At 43.9% G+C, this 19,252-nt stretch overlaps 2 protein-coding genes across 2 annotated transcripts in view; both read left to right on the plus strand.

Moving 5' to 3' along the window:
• LOC101755575 (DExH-box ATP-dependent RNA helicase DExH11) overlaps window positions 1-8,724 on the plus strand; it is a 17,453-nt gene extending 8,729 nt beyond the window's left edge. Inside the window, exons 16-22 of the mRNA XM_004951786.3 lie at window positions 551-660; window positions 1,545-1,698; window positions 5,853-6,315; window positions 6,998-7,212; window positions 7,672-7,910; window positions 8,036-8,162; window positions 8,241-8,724. Coding sequence (XP_004951843.1) covers window positions 551-660; window positions 1,545-1,698; window positions 5,853-6,315; window positions 6,998-7,212; window positions 7,672-7,910; window positions 8,036-8,162; window positions 8,241-8,453 — 1,521 coding nt within the window. The 3' untranslated portion in view covers window positions 8,454-8,724. The remainder of the gene's footprint in view (window positions 1-550; window positions 661-1,544; window positions 1,699-5,852; window positions 6,316-6,997; window positions 7,213-7,671; window positions 7,911-8,035; window positions 8,163-8,240) is intronic.
• Window positions 8,725-9,099: 375 nt separating this feature from the next.
• LOC101754760 (protein SCO1 homolog 1, mitochondrial) lies at window positions 9,100-13,401 on the plus strand. Its single transcript, XM_004951785.3, has 7 exons — window positions 9,100-9,354; window positions 9,471-9,677; window positions 9,881-9,971; window positions 11,553-11,765; window positions 12,078-12,167; window positions 12,294-12,426; window positions 12,985-13,401. The coding sequence occupies exons 1-7, from the start codon at window positions 9,265-9,267 to the stop codon at window positions 13,088-13,090; spliced, it is 930 nt and encodes a 309-aa protein (XP_004951842.1). The 5' UTR covers window positions 9,100-9,264; the 3' UTR covers window positions 13,091-13,401.
• The last annotated feature ends 5,851 nt before the right edge of the window (window positions 13,402-19,252 follow it).

Genomic DNA, 19,252 nt, shown 5'->3' on the forward strand with positions numbered 1-19,252 from the left:
GGGAAGAATACTCCCACGTGGAGGCGTAAAAAACGAGACCATGGTACACAAGCCATGTGTTTGATGTAGACGGGCAAGCAAAGATATTTTTCGGTGTGATGAGTGAACAGAGGGGATGTTCTCTTATCCAAAACTTGGGGCTCAGTGGGAAGGCGTTTTATGTCTGCGCCCCCGCCTACGGATTGCATTTCTGATTGGTTGCCTTTTTCCACCGGTGTTGTTGGGGGGGGGGGGGACAAGGCACTCTTTTTCTGTCACTAGCAGTTTTCTGTTTTTATGAGCATGCACACTCCAATAGTCTGCTTTTGGACATCAGCATTTTCAAAGACAATCTAGAATCAACTTTCCAAAAAGCCGAAGCTCAAACAAATAGGCCCTTACTCATGCAGTGTTACTTTCATCTCAAGTGTACTTTGTGTAGGTTGTAACTGGATACTTCACTTAAATTACCAATATTTTTAGTAATGGAAAACACTAGAAAAGAATGTTGTGTAGACCCTTAGTCATGCTCAGGGAAAGTAATATACTTTAATGATGATTTTTCTTATAGGTCGAGGACATGCTCAAGAGAAGTTTTGCAGAATTCCATGCACAAAAGAATTTGCCAGAGAAGGAAAAGCTACTTCTACAAATGCTTCGTCAACCTACAAAGACAATAGAGTAAGATACTGAGACATACTCATGTTTACCTGATTAATACAATGGATACCAACACATTGAATGTGAAATTGCAGATTCGACATAAAAATGGAAACAGAAAGTAGTGAAGTTTTATTGACATAAAATGATAAAAAGCTAAAACTTGAAGAATTGGCGTTTTATTTATGATTTTGGTAGGCAAATTCTAGAACCAATATCTCTTTTAGTATAGGACTACCACTGCTTTGGCACAATGAATATGTGAGAAGCAATAAACAAATAAATGAATGATTTTTTTCCCAATCTGCCCTAGGGTTCCTTTTTTTCTCTGCACGTTGCACTTGCGTACTGTGAAAAAGTTTGTCTAAATTGAAATAACAAGTGCACATGCAATCTAGTAATAGGCTAGTAGCATTATTTTGTAGCCAAGTTTAGGAGTAGTGACGATGATTGGGTTACATAAATGCAGAGATGTAGATATTGAACTTGGATAGGCTTAGAACTGCGCATAGCTCCAAAATGTTCGGGAGCCTATCAGAAAGAGCCATGGGATTTGACCAAAACGATTGTCTTGTTAGAAGGAAATTTTTGCTATCAGATAGCCCTATCTCTGATCCATGGGTTGGTGAACGAATGGGTTTCGGGAAATAGAGAACATGGACGTTTCCTTCTCAACTTTGGATGTTAGCACCCAATCAGTCTGTCTAGCAATGTAGGCATTTTTGGTTCTCTTGTTTGTTTTCATAATTTCGTTGCATTGTTCTACATGTGGCAGTGTATGATAAGCTTTCATTGTACATCTGAAGTACTGATATAAGTGTAGTATCCAGTATTTATATGTGCACTGATTTTAGTTTTTTTTAATCTCTTTGCCTTATATTATATGTGTATTGTTGTATTATCAGTTGCATAAAAGGAGAGCCTTCAATTGAAGAATACTATGAGATGGCATTAGAAGCTGAGGCACATAGGGAATCTATAACAGAAGCAATTATGCAGTTGCCCAGTACTCAACAGTTCCTTATGCCTGGGAGATTGGTGGTCGTTAAATCTGAATCTGTATGCCTTCATCATATTTGGTTTTCTCTTTACACACTTCCTCATTTTCTGTCAGTTCCTTTTGGCAGTGATTTTTATTTACATAGTTGCAGTACTTTACTTTGCAACACTCAACTGTTATAAAAACTCAATAAAAAGTTGGCTTGGCAGTTGGGACTCTAGGTCTTCTATATGTATTAGCAAGGATATGTAAGTAGCGCATAAAGAAATACGAAAAACTTAAAGAAACCAATGCATTTTTTAATGTTCCAAATTGAAGTTTAAAACCTCTAGTTAAATTATTATCAAACATCCGATCCAAACTCCAAAAGGAATTACTAAAAATCATGTGACTTTAGAATACACAAGCATGATACCGTTACTAACCTTGAGGGTTTCAAAGTATACTGTCTATCCCACTAGGGGAGATGGATATATAGAGTCCTCGTGGGCCATATGGGCCTTCAATATACATGGGCCTTGATACACTTAACACCCCCCCTTCAAACTCAATGTGGAAGTGGAGGAGCTGAAACATTGAGTTTGAGCAAGTGAAGCCGATGTTGTTCTCGAGTTTGTGCCTTAGTGAAGAAATCTGCCACTTGCAGCTCTGAGGGCACATATTGAAGAGCAATTGTTTTCTGATGACATAGCAAGCTGCCATTCCGGAAGACTAGAAGCTTCCTGATATGTGGATGGCTCATAAACAACAACATTCACACAGGGAAAACCATACTTGTCTTCAGGATGAATAGTACTACGATCTCTTAGATTATATCGTGGACCAGCATGTAACTCATCAACAATATGTGACTCATCAACATTATTATCAGAAGCATCAAGAGCGGGTGTGTCAGGACTAGCCGAGGTGGTAGAACTAGAAGGAAGTTCAATGGGAGCTTTGGGACGACGACGGAAAAAGTGTGTGATAGGTGGTTTTGAAAAAGGCGCATGTGAAAGAGGTGGAGGTGGTGGAGGAGGCGCATGTGAAGGTGGTGGAGGAGGTGTAGGTGGCTCATAGAGAGGAGGCGTGATGAAAATAGAAGGATCACGAATGGATTCGGAAGGTGAAGTGACATCACTCGTGGATGAAACAGGAGGAAGACACATAAAAGATGTGGACTCTGTGGGAGAATATGAGGGTTGTGTAGAGGGGTTATAAAAGAAAGGACGGTCCTCAACAAAGGTCACATCACGAGAGATACGCATGCGATGTGACGAAGGATCATAGCAGCGATAACCTTTATGCTCAAGACTATACCCCAGAAAAACACACTCAGCAGATTGCGCAGTCAACTTAGTACACTCACAAGGGGCAAGCAAAACATAGCATGTACAGCCAAAAACTCGGAGATGGTCATAGCTGGGAGGGGTACCAAAAAGTACCTCACCGGGACAATTGTTGGACAGTTTGGATGAGGGTTGTCTGTTTATGAGGTATACAACAGTGGAGACAGCTTCACTCCAAAAATGAGAAGGAACAAAAGAGGAAATCTAAAGTGTGCGAGCTGTCTCTATAAGATGGCGATGTTTACATTTAGCAACACCATTTTGTGCATGAGCACCAGGACAAGAGAGCTGAGCAAGAGTACCTTCAGAGGACAAAAATTGGCGAAAAACATCAGACACATACTCACCACCAGAGTCAGCGAAAAACTCTGATATGAGTGGAAAATTGTGTGAACCATGCGAGTAAAAGACTGGTATATGGAGCACCACTGTGAGCGGTGTTTCATGAAATAAATCCATGTATATCTAGAATGATCATCAATAAAAATGACATAATATTTGTGAGGACCACCCTTTGTAGCAAAAGGTGCAGGACCCCATACATCTGAATGAATAAGATCAAAAGATCTAGTAGAATGGGAAGCACTAGAGGAATATGGAAGTTGTATTTGTTTTCCAAGCTTACAACCCTTACAATGAAAACTAGACTCAATAGATGTATGGCGTAAACAGCCTTTATTTATTAATGTAGACAAACGAGACCCACAAAGATGACCAAGATGATGATGCTACTTGGCGAAGGACGAAGTGGATGAACATGCAGCGGATGACACGCGCGGAAGGCTGAGGGAGATGCAATGTGTCGAGAACATAGAGGCTAGGGGAACCTTTACGGCGATGGCCAGTCCCAAGCACAGTCCCGGTCCGACGATCCTGAATAAAACAAGATGAGTCATCAAATCCAACAAAACAATTGTGATCGGTTACTTGACCAACTGAGAGAAGGTTCATGGACAATTTAGGTACAAGAGAGACATTAGGCATAGAAAATGAGAAGTACAAAGAGAACCCTCATGAGTGATAGAACAGGATGTACCATCTGCAGTTTGAATAGAGGCACCATCATTAACTGACTTGTAACCAAGAAGCTGGGACCAGTCAGATGTCACGTGAAAGGAGGCCCCTGAATCAAGCACCCAAGATGATGAAGAAGCACTGACAGGTGAAGCAGTATCAAAAGACACAGCCTCTAGGAGTAGGTGCTGTACCACGACCATGAGCAGCACGAGCAGCCCTCCGTGCACGAAACTCAGCCAACTTCTCCGGATGCTCAGAAAAACAATTTTCTGCAGTATGAGAAGTCTTTCCACAGTGCTTACATGGCTCTGAAGAAGTACCTTTAGGTGTACTGAACCTCTGAGAAGCTGCCAACACACTGTGAGATACTGACATAGATGCAATAGACATAGACCGAAGGCGAGTCTCTTCAGCAATTAACTCAGACAAAGCACGTGCTATGGTTAAGTTAGGAGAATCATGTAACAGCCTTTTACGAAGAGAATCAAATTCATCCCTTACTCCCATGACAAAGCGATATACAAAGAACTTCTCAATAAATTTGTGTGCTGGACACTGATCAGCAGCACAAGCACCTATCATGGAGGTCAAAGAGCCTACCAGACGATCAAAGGCTGAGTAGTAATCATCAATGGACATATCATTCTGCTCAATTGTTTGAGTTTGCTGCATGAGAGTATGTAGAAGGGCACCACTATCCTGAACAAATCTATCCTTCAGGGCAGACCAAATGGCTTTGGCTGTTTTAAACTTAGATAGACTCATAATCATAGATTGCTTAGTACTGTTGACCATGGCAGCCATCACTTTCCCATCACTAATTTGCCAATCAGTGACTTCTTTAGCATTACTACCATCAGTCTTAAGTGCAGGTGCATCATCAGTTAAATGAAAATAGAGCCAGTGCCCCTCAAAGCAGTTTCTACACAGAAAGCCCACTCAGGATAATTGTGACCATCTAGAGTGATACTGACAACAATTGCATCTATCTGTGACATGTTGAAAACCTTTAGGATATGACCAACAGCAGAGAAAAGCAGAGGAACAGATATCACCGGGAGTAGAATCAGCAGAGTACCACCGTGTAGAGGAAGTCACCACAGCAGAGTACCACCGTGCAGAGTGAAGATTGAATCCGCGACAGGCGGATCGGGTGGCACACAGCGTATAGACGTGCGGAAGACGGTACACGGCGCGACCAGACGAGTCAAGGGGGACGCACGGAGGCAGCACAGACAAGCCGCGACAGCGGCTGTGAGGAGCCGCGACGGGCGGCGGGGACGAGCCACGACGGGCGGCGGAGAGACGGCGCGACGGGTGTCAAGCGCGCGGGATGATGGAAAAAAAATGGATCTCGGGTGGATTAGATTAGACCTAATCCTAACCCTAAACCATGCTCTGATACCATGTTACTAACCTTGAGGGTTTCAAAGTATACTGTCTATCCCAATAGGGAAGATGGATATATAGAGTCCTCATGGGCCATATGGGCCTTCAATATAGATGGGCCTTGATATACTTAACAGATACTATCTTTGGTTGGAACTAATCTTGAGCTTGAAAACAAGCTTAGCTTGAGATCAGCTTATTCTTTGTTTAAGGTGAACTAAATTTCCGTGCTTAGCACCTCCACTTTTAATGCTGAGAACTAAAATTAAACAGGCAATTTAAGCAAGTACTTTAGAAGGTTCTATTTATTTGGCTTGGAGGCTACCATTCTATCATTAGTACCATAACCATATGTTTGAACAAGCCTGATTATTTTCATATTTTGAACATTGTTGGGCCCCCGTCTCTGGTTACTGTTACATGTGCTATAGCTGCATCTTTTCCACATTTAAACCCTATGTTTTTTAACATATTGACAGGATGATGATCACTTACTTGGTGTTATACTGAAATGTCCATCTCAAACACTAAATAAATACATTGTCCTTGTATTGACTGGTGATTGCACTTCATCTGCATTATCCCCTGTGTTGTCCAATAAAACTGAAAAGGAACCTGGGGATTTCCAACAAGGACACTTTATTATCCCGAAAGGAAAACGCGGCATGGAGGATGAGTATTTCTCATCTGGCAGCTCACGAAAAGGTTCAGTTGTTATCAAAATCCCCCTACCATACAAGGGGGATGCATCTGGAATGGGCTTTGAAGTAAGAGCAATAGAGAAAAAAGAGATCATGAGTATATGCACCTGCAAAATAAAGATTGATCAAGTCAAACTCCTTGAGGATTGTAGCAAAGCTGCTTACTCCAAAACTGTCCAACTGCTTATAAAAGAGCAACCAGATGGAACTAAGTATCCTCCTGCTTTAGATGCAATAAAAGGTACAAATTTTCTGCATGGCTAGAGTATTTGTTTTGTGCTATCTTATTGAAATTTCGATTGGCTAGCAAAGGACTCGGCTATTTAAACAGTGTTCTAGTCTTTCAGATTTTCTTATGATTCTGTTAGTCTTGTAAGTTGGACAGGGTAAATGGGTGCTCTCATGCATTCTCGTGGCTTTACCACCAAACTCCCAAGCATTTGTTTGGATCTGGCAAAATTTGAGTGACCTAAGAGATATAATATTTGGAAAATGCAAATGGATATGGTAAAGAATTTGACCATGTATGTTTTAACTGTGATTAGGTTGTGCTGAACCATCCGAATATTCTAGTTAAAACTCAAAACCAAGTGATGCTGTACTTGAAATGCCATATGTTTATCTTAAATTATGTGCACAATTTTTTTCCCTAGTCTGTTACTTTTCTGGTCTTAGAGAGATGAGTGGGTTAGAAAATAATTCAACGGCATTGGCATTTTTGTTCAAAAATTATAGAATGGCATGAATGTGTTGGCCTGCATGCCTGTGAAGTTCTTGAGTAATATCAGCACATATATTACATTTACATTTTTCATTCTGAATCTAGGACTATCGTGGCGGATCATTTAGTCCCACACACTGACTTCCTCTAGTTGTTTTATAAACTTTATAACTACTTACTGTGGTCATTTGGTGCAATACAGATCTAAAATTGAGGGACATGCATTTTGTTGAAAGATACATTGCATATCACAGACTACTGCAAAAAATGTCTGAAAACAAGTGCCATGGTTGTATAAAACTAAAGGAGCATATATCATTGATGAGGGAGCAAAAGATGTACAAGGATCAGCTGAATGAATTGAAATTCCAGATGTCAGATGAGGCGCTTCAACAGATGCCGGAGTTTCAAGGCAGAGTAAGACTTCTTCATGTACTCTTTCCTCTTGTTGCCCTGTTGTATACATGAAGGAAAACGGTTCAAGGGATTATAGCCATTATCTGTGCAGCATGGGAAAAAACACCCGATATTGTCATTTCTTCGATTGCTTTGCGTTGGGTGTACATGGGATGTTTTTAGTCCCAGTCCTACTGTACCAGAACAACAGTTTGGGTATTGATTCAAAATGCTGGCCTTATTAACATTAAGGAGTCATATCTACCAATTCATACAGGATCACAAAGTTTCATGCAAATCATTAAGACCTAGGTGAATGTCCATACAGGATTCTTAAGACCTAAGTTCACATGAAATCCTTATATGGCTATCATCAGCCTTTTCAAGAATGAAATATATCCCGCGAACTACATCTGACTCCATTTCTATTTCTATACCTTTGAGGTTATTTCTAACACTTCAATTTTTCCATCGTTGCAGATTGATGTACTAAAGGTAATCAACTACATTGATTCTGATCTAGTTGTGCAACTTAAGGGACGAGTAGCCTGTGAAATGAACTCAGGAGAGGAGTTAATATCCACAGAATGTCTGTTTGAGAATCAATTGGATGACCTAGAACCTGAAGAAGCTGTGGCCATTATGTCTGCATTTGTCTTCCAACAGAGGAATGCATCAGAACCATCTCTTACTCCAAAATTGGCTGAAGCCAAAAAGAGGTTATATTTTGTTTTTTGCTCCCCTATTTTAGTTCCTGTCATGATCCATCTTAAGAATCTCAGCTGTATTTCCTCAGAAGACATGTTTGAAGGACCTTTTGCTCTTGTGGTTTTGTCTGTATTAGGCTTTATGACACGGCAATCAGACTAGGACAGCTCCAAGCACAGTTCAAGGTGCCTGTGGATCCCGAGGAGTATGCACGTGACAATCTCAAGTTTGGCCTTGTTGAGGTTGTCTACGAGTGGGCAAAGGTACAAACATCATCACAGGAAACACTTCTCCAAGATGAATACTGGATTGAAATGCCATTTTCTGTAACATCGATGCAGGGAACACCTTTCGCCGACATATGTGAGCTGACAGATGTATCCGAGGGGCTCATTGTAAGAACGATCGTTCGGCTGGATGAAACATGCAGAGAATTCAGGAATGCAGCTTCGATAATGGGGAACTCTGCGCTGTACAAGAAGATGGAGGTCGCGTCCAATGCTATTAAGCGTGACATTGTGTTTGCAGCAAGCTTGTATGTCACAGGAATCTGATACCTGTAAGCTTGTACTCGCTTTTGCCGTTGTTAGAGAAATTCCTTCCCTGCTGTGGTGGATCTCCAATTTGTCGGCGTAAGCCTAGCCGTAGTAAGAACCAAACAGCTCGATGGCATGAAAGAATGATGTCTAATGGAAGTTGAACATGCTCGTCAGCAGGCCTAAAATCTGGATAGTGATATGAATTTGATGCCTACTGCAATGCGAAACTAGACTGCGAAGCTGATGCAGAGCTATAAAAGCTTGGGTAACTGCCAATCTTATCTTAGGAACAATCTACGTAAAGAATCATCCTTGGTTTGATATTTTTTTAACCCTGTTCAATAAATCTTGCGTGCACCTCTTGCTCGCCGCTCCCGCTCCGCCGCGGGGCGCGCACCGAAGGCAAAGTCCTAGCATGACATGGCATAACGTCTCAACACTGCCGCTCCGTCGAGCATTCTATCGAGTGCGTGGGCCGCGACCTCCCAAACTGGGCCGTGTGGGAACACCCAAGCCCAAAACGACAGGAAGTTGCAGCGCTCAAAACATTGTATTGTGAACAATTGCGGGCATATCGTCTGTATATTTTGATTAATCTTTATTTAAGTAACGTAAATCCGAAATAGTTTAACAAATTCTTTGCGATTCGTGAAACTGAAACGTTCTTCTTGCACAGGAAGCAAACCACCCCAGCTGGAAAACCCCCCTCTGAACCCACGGCGCCGCCGGAGCCACGAGCCCACGGCGTGACGGTGCGGAGCAACCCGTTCTCCCTGCAGCAGGATCAAATCCCCCGTCCGGCGAAGCGACGCGGACGGCGACCACGATGACGGCGCGCGCGTCCCACCTCCGCGCGCTCCTCTCGCGAGCGGTCGCTCCCAGCCTTCCCCCTCCTCCCGCTCGAGCTCTGCATCAGGTAATCTTTACGTCTCTCTCTCGTCCGTGGCGTTGGCCGAGAGCGGGATCTTCTCGTACCCTTCAGGTAGCGACGCTGGGATTTCGTGATTAGTTTTGGTTTTGTTCCTGCTGCAGATCGCCGGGCTGGGTGCGCCTCAGCTCGGAGCGGCGTTCCTGAGCCGCGCGCGCTTCTTCTCCGCCGACGCCTCGACTGCGGCGGCGCAGGGTGGGTCAAAGGCCCCCGCGGCGGCGGCGGCGCCGGCGACGGGCGGGGATGGAGGGAGTGATGGGCAATCTGGGAAATCTGAGCAAGGGGACGCCGGAAAATCCGTCCGCGGAGGGGTGAGTTATGGCTTGCAATCTCAATTGGTACTGGATTGTTATGCAGGGGCAAGTATGCACGATTGCTCTGAAATCTTTCATTTGATACGAATTAGTAGTGATGATCTAGCGCTCAACTAGAGGATGATTCTCATTTCCGCAGGGCATTCCTTGTAGTAGACTGTCAGGGCATTCCTCATTTGACACGAATGGCTTTCTTGCAGCCGGTGTCGTGGCTCAGTTTTCTACTGCTGCTCGTGACTGGAGGAGGGATAATCGTGTACTACGACCAAGAAAAGAAGCGTCACATTGAAGGTAGATTACTATGGTGAGTTGGTGTTATTGTTTGATGTCATGCTAGGGCTGCATCTAGCAGTGAACAGACCCGCGTTGTTTGTGTTGGTACCAAGATGTGTTGAATGGAGGAAACAGCAACAGCAGTTAGCCAAAGTGGAAGAGGCTATGTTGAGCCAATCAGCCAAAGCAGTTCTGTTGTGAGTGGATTTCACATAGGCCACAGGGTTCAGTTGAGTCATCAGATATTTTTTAAATTATATTGAAGCAGTAGTTTAACCTAGTATATACATCCTCTATAAATATTGAACTGTCTAGTTAAATTCCACTGCTCGAACTCCTTCGCAAAATTTCTGGCTACGCTTTGTAATGTTATGCCATGGCTATATGGGATGCTGCAATGTTGTGCATGTGGTATGCACATGCACTGTAGGGTCATGAGTGTCATGCTGGTGATGAACTGATGGGTACAAACTACAAAGTGATTTAAATTGTAGTAGATTTTCAGTTGATCAGCTTCCGAATCTATTTTTTTTCTTGAGAATTCAGCCTCTGAGTCTTACTGATTCCCCATGTCAATAGCTTCCAATTTCCCAGCACAAGTGCTGCACCTTGCTATTATACCTACTTACTAAAATTTGATGTTCTGGAATGCATTATTCTGTTTGCCACATTCTGTTCACACAATAAAAACACATTGTCTCATGTTTGTTCTTATGTCCACTTTATTCTGTATTTCTGTTTGCTGATCTAGGAATTTTAGAGCTTCTATTTATTCTCAGAACCTACTTTTGCATGTCTAGCATTGTATTATTTTTTATCCAGCATTTCATACAAGTTCTATAAAAAACTGTATACAGTATGCATCTTTTCGTCTGAAAAGTTCTTTTTTTTTGGGAAAAAACATGGTGACTATCAATGAAATCATCATTAAGGGAAGAGACATACTAAATTTGTGTCAGCCATGTTGGAGCAATCTGAGGAGGACCAATTTACGATTTCAAACATTTCTTGTCAGTTCTCATATCATCACTATATGTCTATATATAAAATGGCAAGCCATACCTTGCCAGCTGCCTAAGCTTGCCCCGCCCTATATGCCTTTAGCAACAATTTGGTCAGTCTACACTAACGGGACAATAAGTTAAAGACAGATGATTAGCTTGCATTTTTTTTAACCACTGCTGCCATTTTTGTCTCTATTTTTAGCTTGTTTGTAAATACATGTATAGTACACATATACAATAGTTGTATGGAACACTAAACTCGCTGAACAAACAATATAAATGTGGTTACTATTGCTCTTCATGCTTCTTCATGGTGGCAGTGAAAGTCAGAAACCATATTGTAGGGCCAGTGGAACCATTTGTAGAACTTCGCACTAGTCATATCATGTTTGGCAACTTGTATTTTTTTTTGACGCCATTGCATTAAGGCAAAATTTACTATTTTAGTAATCATTGCAAACTTTACTTACTTTTACAAATGAAGACATGTGCCTTTTAGAAGTACTATTGCTATCAGCATAGTAGGAAGGTATTAGCTCCTTGAACCTTGTAGCTGTTTAAATTTTCATAATATTTTATGTTCCATCTTCTCCAGAACTGAAGAATAGAACAACTGCTGTGAAGCCTGGACAGTCAGTAGGCACTGCAGCCATTGGCGGTCCATTCAAGCTTCTGAATCATGATGGGAAGCCTGTCACCGAGAAGGATTTCCTGGGGAAATGGACTCTTCTTTATTTTGGATTCACACACTGTCCTGATATTTGTCCTGATGAGCTCCAGAAAATGGCCGCAGCGATTGACAAAATCAGTATGTTAATTTGATTCTCTTGTTCCTTGGATACAAGTATCTTCATAAATCGTGTTTTTGCTGTTTATTGTCTATATCAATATGTTGCTGTCTTAATGATATGTATAACAACATTGTTATCTTGCATAAAATTGTCACCTAGAAACTAGAAGGCATGTTATTGTACCAAAGTAATATGGTAAATGAGCCAGAGTGAAATGTACATACAACGGTACTTGGTGAAATTTCCACTGAAATGCCTAACTAGAGCTAGTAGTAGACAGTTTTAATTAGTATAGTTTCAGTCATTACAAATCTGCAATTATTTTGCAGAGGAAAAGGCAAAATTGGATATCGTGCCAGTTTTCATTACAGTTGATCCTGAAAGAGATACTGTTGAGCAGGTTCGGGACTATGTTAAAGGTGTGTCTGTGCACGTCCCTCAATTCTTAATGCTTATCATCACTTAAAATTGTTGCCCTTTGAACTTTGTTTAGTTCATTTTATTCATTCGATTGCCCATTATTGATGATTTTTTGTGTTTTTCAGAGTTCCATCCAGATCTGATAGGACTAACGGGACCGACAGATGAGATAAGACAAGTTGCACGTGCTTACCGAGTTTACTATATGAAGACAGTGGAGGAGGGTTCTGACTATCTCGTTGACCACTCAATTGTCATGTATGTTGGTCTTAATCTCCCTCTCTCTTGAACAATGACTTTGGCTAATTTTTATTTTGCTAATGTTATGCAATCGAGTTGATTCTAGTTCTAGTATATGTTGTTGCATGATGTGGCATATCTACAACTTGCACTAGCAAAATGAAGAAACCAGTTAGTTTGGCTATTGCATTCTGAATATGCCTTGCAGGACTCCAGCGGGTATCTAGTAGTAACTTGTGATATACACGTTTGGATGCTTTTTAGAGACCCAATACTAGGAACGTCTCCCAATCCCAAATTAACAAAATAGGTGGCAGTTATTCTCTTAGAACTCATAGGGACGGTAGGAGGCTTCTCATTTGTTAATACTGGGCCTCATTCCATCATAATGATACTGAGAAAGTGCATACATTCTGATTTGTTAGATTCTCTGTCAGTTATATCTTATATCCCCTCTGAACTTATTGTAACTGTAGAAGCTTCTGATTTATTCTGCTGGTGCCACTCGGCAAGTGATACTGAGAAGATACACATACGCCCTGTCAAAACACTGACTGGTTGCTCATCTACTTTCAGGTACTTAATGAATCCAAAGATGGAGTTTGTCAAGTTTTACGGCAAGAACTATGATACAGATTCCCTTGCTGACGGTATCATTAAAGAAATTAAAGAGCACAAGTAGTTGAAGTGCCACTCGGCAATGGCACCCTAGTTTTCTGAATCTCTCCCAAGAATTTTGCCCAAAGTCAACAAAGACCAAATGATGCTTAAGATATCTGGTCACTAGAGGTTTAGGATATTTGAATCTCGAGGCAGTTTATTGCAGCAGATTCCGGTGCACGCTTTGCCGCACAGATTCGGAAATCTGCAAATCTGTTATTTTGTTATAGTGAACATCTGCTTTGGCGACTAGCAACGTTAATTGCGGAACGTCATATACTTAATTCTGAATTAGAAAGCACTTGCTATCGATTCAAGACGGCTTTATCCTTATGCAGTGGTGCTTGATGGGATGTGCAAGACGAATAGTGAAATACCAGTGAGTGATGCCAGATGGTGCGTGCAGCCTCCTCACTTGTACTCGCTGCTTTTGCGGCTTCCGTTCAAATACAGAAAATAAACTTCCATTTCCATACAGAGGAGACACGGATTGGTTGGTTAGTCTCAGGTTAGATTGCCGTGTGTTAGCAGTTGTTAGCAGCATCTGTATGGCTCTTGCTTATGAACTGTATGTACGTCACTCAGCGGCAGACATTCTATGCTGGTCCACGAGTTGCACAAGTAGTCGCGCAAAACAAAACTGCACATGGCGCTATGGCCCCAGTAGTTGAATTCACGCCTCGCCTTTCTTCTCTCCCAGCTCCCTCGCTCAAACAGCGCCATGTTTGCTGCTGCCAGAGCTCATCGTCCAGACTTGGGTTTGGGTTCAGCTCCCTCTCTAGCAGGCGCCCTAGGGAATGCGCTCAATGGCCGGCCGTCCCGTCTCCTCGTTGACGTCGACTGGCTGGAACAGCTCCATCAGATGCGCGCGTTGGAGCCTGCGCGCCGCTCGACTTCCACGGCGACATCAACGGGCGCGAGAACCAGACGCCCCTCCGAACGCCGGCCGGTGGAGCAACGGCCTAGCTAGTTGGAAGCGACTGAACCGACGCCACCTCTGCACCTGCAGCCGGCGGAGAGGCCACCAGCGACCTCCAGCAGCGCCGTCGCCGCTCGCCACGCGACGCCAGGAAGGGGAACGACCAGGTCAAAAGCTTAACCAGTCTGCTCGCATGGAGGCTAGCACCGAATCAGGCGTCGAGGAGCATGATGTCGGCATCGGATCGGAGATGACGACGACGAAGAAGAAGGCATGGAGTGGGAGTGCGGTGCGCCGTGGCCGCGCCGCGTGTTGACCAATGCCAGGGCGCGATGGTGTCGTGTCGGGGCTCCGATTCACGGGCGGCAGGGCAGGCAAGGGCAGTCTGGCAAAGTGGATTCGTTCGGCAAGAGGCGTGCGTCGATGTGGTTTCGGTACTGACTGTTCTCCTACTCCTGCTTGTGGTGCCCATGGCCGCTGGTAAACACAGTACCGGTACATGAGGGACAACAGGAGAACCCGTCAAAGTGAGTCAGAAATCTTATTTTATAAAAAACCTACCATTTGAAGCCGAGAAAGTATATATATGTTCTGTTAAAATTAAAACACTAACTTTTTTGCTCATATACTTTTCAGGCACTTGATGAATCCAAAGATGGAGTTTGTCAAGTATTATGGCAAGAACTATGATGCAGATTCCCTTGCTGACGGTATCAATAAAGAAATTAAAGAGCACAAGCAAACAGTAGTTGAAATACCACTCTACATAGCCGCATAGTTTCCGAAAAATTCTCTAGAAAATTTTGTCCAAGTAAACAAAGACCAATTGACGCTCAAGATCATCTGGTCACTAGCTGCTGTCTCTTCATTTCTGAGAATTAGGATATTCGAATCTTGATGCAGTTTATTTCAGCAGCCACAGTTTTGAAGCAAAAACTATCCAACTCAGCCCAAAAAAAATGCACGCTTTTTTATTTTTTTTATGGTGGATTTCTGTGTTGATCATATCCAATATAATGTTCATTGGGGAATGCCATTTTTGGCAAAAGTGTCGCACCTAAATTGGAATTTCTACAGAAAGTATTAAGCATTTAAAAGATCATTTGTCTTTCAAGACTGTTGCCGGCGTCTGTTGAGTGTGGAAGCAGACTAAGGATTGTTTGGTTAGTCTTGATCAATCGGTTTCGGTTAGATACTTAGATTACCATGCGTCAGTAGCATTTGTATCCCTTCAAATATGTGAGCTAGCATTTTGTACACTTGCTACACTGTCTCGAGTCCTGACACTAAAGCAGTTGTGCGCGAGCCGCGAGCACGTACGGTGCTGCAGCGCATGCGGATCAAGGATTCCCTGCTGCGGCCGGAGTACTTCCTGCCGTCGCGGAACATGACATGCCGGCGTGTCCTGGCGAGCCGTCAGTGACGGTTTCTGGAGGCGGCGGGCTGAACGCCACCGTGTCGGGAACGTGCGTGACGCCGTTGTCCTGCGGCGGCAACGCCGAAGGCAGCACCCACGTCATCGTTAGACGCCGTCGTGCACGTTCTGGATAACCCAGGCGCGTCGACGAGCTAGCAGAGCGCCGAGTGGTTGGCTTTGGCTACACGTACGTGTATCCTGTTGAGGGGGGAGAACAAGCCATGCCGCCGTCTCGAGGAGGAAGAAGCCATGTCGCCGGCAAATCGACGCCGTCTCGCCAGATCACGGGCTCAAGCCGGTAGGTGCGGTGGAATCTCGAGTTGTAGTCGTAGGCGCTCAGCGAATACCCACGATTCTCTTGGTCCGCGATGCCGTCTTCCAAGAAGTAGATCAAGCCCGCCCGCTGCTTCCGGCGCTCCTCCGGCACGCGGACGTCGGCGGAGCACCACCGCCCCACGAGCAGCGCCATGCCGTCGCCGAAGACGAGGCACGGCAGCCGAGGGGGCGAGCGGTGCTGCGCCGCGGACGCGCGCCAGGACCGGCACATGGCGCCGAAGCAGATGCGGTCGGCGTACGACGGCAGGCGGAGGAGGACCTCGCCGGCGATGTCCAGCGGGAGGGCCGGCCAGGGCGAGCACACGGCTTCTTGCGCCGCCTTGGTGCCATCATCGTGCCGACTTATTGCGTATAGATCGATTGGTGTCACGACTGAGTAGTATCTCTAGTCGCCGTGTCTCCTCTGTATATAACGAGATCAGATGCGTGCCTTCGCGCCACCATGCACCATATCTGGCTTCAAACTCGGAATCCGAATTTGACGCACGCTCGGTTTTGGGCCGCGCTGAGGACAGGTGGGCTACATGGGCTGACGATTTGTTACTTGGTCGGGTCCTGTGCACCGCGCTGGCGGGCCTAGTCGTCGTCGGAAGATTTTCAAATTCAAGCTTAACAACAAGCAGCTAGTAGTAAAATTTTCTGCCAATCAATGTCGGTTTTCTTTCCGATAAGGATGTAACACGTAACGTCACAAATAAATCTTTTAAAAACAAATTGAGAAGAAGAAAATGACTGAAAAACAGATAGATATATCAGTCAGAAAAATCAACGAGTATAGAATTTGATGGACCATAGACCAGCACAAAAATAGAGGGACCATTCTTTCTATTTTCTGAAAAGATAAATCATCGAAAACATCGATCTTACTCGATCAACTAGACCGACGCTGCAGAGAGAGAGAGAGAGAGAGAGAGAGAGAGAGTAGGTAGCTTATTTCTTGCCGCTGCTCTTCTTGAGCCCGGCGCCTCCGAGCGGGCCCTTCTGCGCCGCCTTGGCCCTCAGCTCCTTGAGAGCCTTCTCGTCCTCTTTCTTCTTCTTCTGGTTCTCCAGATCAGTCTGCGGCCACAAAACAAAGGGAAAGCTCTCTGTCAGTACTGCTACTACTGCATACTTGCTGCAAGGGCACGCGTCCGCAAGATACCGTTTATACAACTCTGAAGTCATGTATAAATTGTAAAACTTAAAGTCTGAACTTCTGAAAAAGAAACTGAAGCCTGAACTTTGGGACAGCAAAATATCTTACTGGTAACTATGTGCTTATAGACGTGGGAATCATTTTACGATAATTGCCGTAGCGTATCAGAAGATCTAGCAATGATCCAAAAGAGATTTGATCTTCCTTTATATATATATATTTATATATATATATTTATATATATATATATATTTATACATATATATATTTATATATATATTTATACATATATATATATTTTTATATATATATAAAGGAAGATCGAATAGCTAGAGTATACTAATAAAGATACCATGCATACTCAAATAAGCTGAGACTAAGATTTTTTTTTAATGTCTAACATCAATTGGCTGCGATAACGTAACACATATGAGAAGAAAAGTGACATAGGGAAAAATTCAAGCTAGTAGCTAGGGTAAATGCGTAACCCGGCACTTGAGCGTACGTACTCACCTCGTCGTACTCCTTCTTGGCCACCTTGGGGGCCTTGAGAGGCTTCTGCTTGCCGCCCTGCTTCCCGCCAGCCATGGCCGCCGATTGATCGGATCGAGGTGCTAGCTATAGCGGTCGGTCGTCCCGGTGCCTCGAACGTCGTCGTCTCGTCGACGACCAAGAGCTCGAATTAAGAAGCGCGATCGTCGTGTACTCGAACAGTGCAGACCGCCGCCGCCCTGTATATAGAGAGAAGGACGTAGTAGGCGACTAGAACCCTAGCTTGAAACGTACGGATCCGTATAGGATCAGGTCTCTCTTTAGGTTCCTGGCTCGGATTCGTTCCATGCATGGGCATGCCTCGTTTTGTCAAGTCGTGTCTTCCTGGTCGTACGCGCGTGGATTGAAAATTGGACAGTGAGGAAGGCTCTACCTGGGCTGCTGGGCCATTAGACAACACCTGAGCCGTGCGGCCCAGCCCATGTTCTGCACAGCACCGCACGAACATAGGATCATCGATCATCACCTTGGCCTTCTCGGCACAATCTCCTTTTTTTTTTTGGCACGATCTTGTCTGCACTGTTCTTCAAAAAATCTTCAGAGAAACGAGACTGTAGCATTTTCATTCTTAGCGCCCATGTATTTTCCTGGTTTGGCTATTTCGTCATATATCTTCACCTTTTTTCATCTCAGATCGATATGCACTTTGTTGCTTCACTAACTTCGTTCATCCACTAGGTTAAGATGTCTCAGTCGGTTTTTGGACTACCCACAAAATCATGGTAGGCAGTCAGGCACAGCACAGGCCAGGCGGGCACCAACAGCAACCTGTTCATTTGCATCCTCAGCCAGTAGCATCGTTTTTCTTATAATGGCAACAAGAGAGTCATAATCACACTCTTATCTTTACATTGCATACTATTGTCTTTATTTCCCTCGAAAATATCTCTTCTTCCTATTCAGTATATATCATATATGTCTTATTATTAATTAAACAACTTCACTGGCTTATGATTAGTACATAGGAGAATTCTTATTACCATGACATCAGGAAAACGGTTGCTGTCATCAGCCATCTCCAAGTCTCGCGGCTGCTCCCCTTGCAATAGCTTACACAGAAATATACCAAACAGCCCATATCAGTACTACCTCAATGCCTAAGAAAACATCTGTGATAAGTTCGCCTTTGTTATTTAGGGGTTGCAAGGTGGAACCATACTCTGGATATGTACACCCTCTCCTTTATACGTCTAACAAACTATATTGTTGTACGAGTAATCCAAGGTCTTAGCTTTAAAAGACTCGAAGGATGTGATCAGTTAGTGGGTTTCTGCTCAAATTGAGTACAATTTCCAGGTGAAAATATAGACGAAGACACAACACAAAGATTATAAATTCATTTTCATCAGGGGAGGAGGGGCACATGCCCCTGCCCCCTATCTCACCACGTATTGGACCAACCAGGTAGTTCCTGGCTGAATAAAGGCCAGCAGTTGCGTCTCTAGCACTCGCTCTGATGTGTCCTCCTGCTTAGCTAGTACTTGTCCCCTTCGTCTGTTGTCTTTGTGCTCTGTGCCGCTGTTAAACTTTGGTCTTTCAGGTTTCCTTTGTGGTTTGCAAGTCTGTATCTCTTGTTATGTTCCTGGGTGTTCTGTCACCCGTTATGAATCCTAGTACTGTTTCCTTTTCTCTTCTCTCTTGGAATGTCCGAGGTTTGGGTGATCACGATAAATGTGTTCTTGTGCGTGATGCTGTCTTTTCCGCTCGCCCTTGCATAGTCTGCCTCCAAGAAACGAAGCTGAATGCTGTTGACCGCCTAAAAGTTCAGAGTTTCCTCCCAGCTTACCTAGACGAGTTCCAAATTCTGAACGCTGATACACCCGGG

The sequence above is a fragment of the Setaria italica genome, chromosome I, assembly GCF_000263155.2.
Source record: "Setaria italica strain Yugu1 chromosome I, Setaria_italica_v2.0, whole genome shotgun sequence".
Classification (NCBI taxonomy): Eukaryota; Viridiplantae; Streptophyta; class Magnoliopsida; order Poales; family Poaceae; genus Setaria; species Setaria italica.

Excerpts from the sequence above, each read along its gene's own strand:
- LOC101754760 (XM_004951785.3), top strand. The coding sequence starts at position 9,265 with ATGACGGCGCGCGCGTCCCACCTCCGCGCGCTCCTCTCGCGAGCGGTC. Across the intron at positions 9,678-9,880 it reads GAAAATCCGTCCGCGGAGGG|CCGGTGTCGTGGCTCAGTTT; the intron begins GTGAGTTATGGC and ends GCTTTCTTGCAG. Across the intron at positions 9,972-11,552 it reads AAAGAAGCGTCACATTGAAG|AACTGAAGAATAGAACAACT; the intron begins GTAGATTACTAT and ends CATCTTCTCCAG.